Source organism: Mus pahari, chromosome 5 (genome assembly GCF_900095145.1).
Source record: "Mus pahari chromosome 5, PAHARI_EIJ_v1.1, whole genome shotgun sequence".
Taxonomy (NCBI): domain Eukaryota; kingdom Metazoa; phylum Chordata; class Mammalia; order Rodentia; family Muridae; genus Mus; species Mus pahari.
The window spans coordinates 105,971,656-105,974,219 of NC_034594.1; the positions used below are offsets into that span (position 1 = coordinate 105,971,656).

At 52.1% G+C, this 2,564-nt stretch overlaps 1 protein-coding gene across 1 annotated transcript in view; it reads left to right on the forward strand.

The window, feature by feature from the left end:
* Rab7b (RAB7B, member RAS oncogene family) overlaps positions 1 to 2,137 on the forward strand; it is a 24,688-nt gene extending 22,551 nt beyond the window's left edge. Inside the window, exon 6 of the mRNA XM_029539121.1 lies at positions 1,168 to 2,137. Within this exon, the coding sequence (XP_029394981.1) occupies positions 1,168 to 1,245 (78 nt within the window). The 3' untranslated portion in view covers positions 1,246 to 2,137. The remainder of the gene's footprint in view (positions 1 to 1,167) is intronic.
* Positions 2,138 to 2,564: the final 427 nt, after the last annotated feature.

Sequence of the window (2,564 nt, forward strand, 5' to 3'; positions counted from 1 at the left end):
GATGGAGCACTGTGAGGATGGAGCACTGTAAGGATGGAGGCCTGTGAGGATGGAGCACTGTGTGGATGGACCCCTGTGAGGATGGACCCCTGTGAGGATGGAGCACTGTACTGTAGCTCTGGGACCAGCAAATACCACAGCAGGAAAGAACCTGGTACCTTTAAGAAGAAACCTTTCGGGGTAGAGAGATGGCTTGGTGGTTAACAGCACTTTCTGCTCTTCTAGAAGATCCATGTTTGATTCCTAGTGCCCATGTCAGGTCAGTCACAAGCATCTGCAACTCTAGGTCCAGGGGATCTGACACCCCTGCCCTCTGCCCTCTTTGAGAACCATTACTCCTGTGCGCATACCCACATGGAGACTCACACTGCTACACATAAACCCAGAAACAGCAACAGCTCCCTTTCTGTCTGTGTGACCCATGACCTTATCGCCTATAACCCTAATACCCAGGCAGAGGCAGGGAGTCTGAGATTCCAGGGATGGGGACATCCTATCTTTAAAAAAAAGAAACAAAGAATGAAATTTATGGCTTTGAAGAACTACAGGCTTTTCCTGAAGCCAAGGGATGAAGGCTCTTAGGAAGGGAGCCTGGTGGGCACCGAGGGGCTTGTTAGGTGAAGAGGGGCCATCTCTGGCTGTTTGTTGTAACAGGAGCTTGGATCTTGGTGGAGGGGAAGAAAGGTGGCATGGAGACACTGAACTGATAGGGCAAGTCTCCCTACGCCTGGCATGGGGACCGAGTGCCATCTGGGCTCTTCCAGACACTTAGCAAGAAGTGCAGGAATGGCCTGGGGCACAGAGAATGTTGGGGATATTGAAATTTTTGTGGGACAAGTATCCATCAAGAATGAGGGGTTGCCGGTCATCTCCGCCTGAGCCCACATGTTGCCTCAGCTATCCCTTCTGGGGAATGGGAAGCTATGAGACCTGGCTGGAAGTCAAGCCTGAGCTCCTAAAATCCTTCCACTGAAATACTCTGGACTCCTGGGAAGGGGCAGGGCAGAACGGGGAAAGGAGAGAAGGTAGGAAGCCAGGGGCTTCCCCTCTGAGCCTCAGTTTCCCAATAGTATCACAGAAAGAAGACAGAATGCCCAGCAACTGGGCCCATTGACTAACCCTCTTTAGACCTCAGGCTGTGAACACTGACTCCTCTCTCCTCCCCAGTACCAGGGCACCGCAGAGAACCATCTTGTAGACTCCATCAAGCTCTCTCCAGGCCAGCCAAAGAGCAGATGCTGCTGATCCTGCCCTCCCTCCGGACTCCCGATGACAGCTGTGCAGCTATTCCAAGCTCAATCCCACCAGCTGGTACTCAGTTAGGAGGCTGAGGCACTGCAGCAGGAAGAGAATGTCACAGGCAAATCCTGGCCCCAGAGAAATCACGGGTGTCTCAATGACTCAAGCTCCTCTTTCTCCTCCGCCCCAGCACAGCCCTGCGCATCTCTGCAGACAAGCTGCTCCCTTCGGCACCACGGACCTACAGGTTTGGATGGAGATGCAGCTCTGATTCCCTCAGCAGCCAGGACATGGACCACTCCTGACTGGCAGAAGCCTACCGGCTGAGACTTCCCACAGCTTCTTCCAGGGAGAGCTGAGGGAACAAGATGAAAACAGTTGCCCCTGCTTCCTGGGTGCTCAAACAGCTCCCATAACTGACCAGGCCTCAGTGTGCCCTCTGCCAAATGAGAGTTCCTAAGGCTTCCCCATATCCTAGGACGATTTGAGAACCATAATCTCATTTAACTCTCACGTGCTGGTGCGGACACACATGCTCACTCCTTTGGAGAATGTTTTTGATGCTTTCTGTGTACATTGCACTGAAGTCACCAGACACACAAAGCAGACACGAGCCCTTCACTCCCAGAGGCGCACCTGGAGAGAGAGGGCCAGCAGACACGACCAGGACAGAGGACAGCAACGAGGTGCTGTTTTAGACAAAGGGGCCAAGAGAGCTTTCCTGTGACGGTGACCGCTGGGCTGACAGCTGCGGTAAGAGCTACCGGAAGAGCATGCCAGGAGAGGGAGCAGTCAGGCCAAGGCTCTGAGGCAACAGGCAGGGTGCTGCATTCCATTCCCTGAGTACTTAAAGCTGCTGTCTCAGAGAAAAAAAGGCCAGGGATGTCCTGTCCCTAGAAGGTACCGTGATCATTTGTTGACTGGCCACCAGGGGGCAGAAGTGTCCTCTGCTTCCAGGCTGAGGAGTTCTGGGAACACTTGAAAAGCTGGTGTTTGTGTCAAGAAAATGGCTGAAGCTTGTTCCCAGGCTGTCGGAATGTCGAACCTGGGCTAGTTGGGTAAAAAAAAAAAAAAAAAAAAAAAAAAGATCAAATGTCTTGATTCAGGCAGGCAACAAATCGAAACCAGAGACAGATCCCAGAGCAAGGTACTCGGAGAGCTGTGGATTCTGTGTCCTGTTCATTTCAAAGCTAGAACCTATTCTTTTTTTCTTCTGGCTTCACACTGCACAGATAGGGTGGCCCATTCTAAAGGAGGCAGACAGAACGAACTTTCAGTCTCTTCAATGGTCAGGTTCATACCTCATGCCTTCCACAGATGTCCCT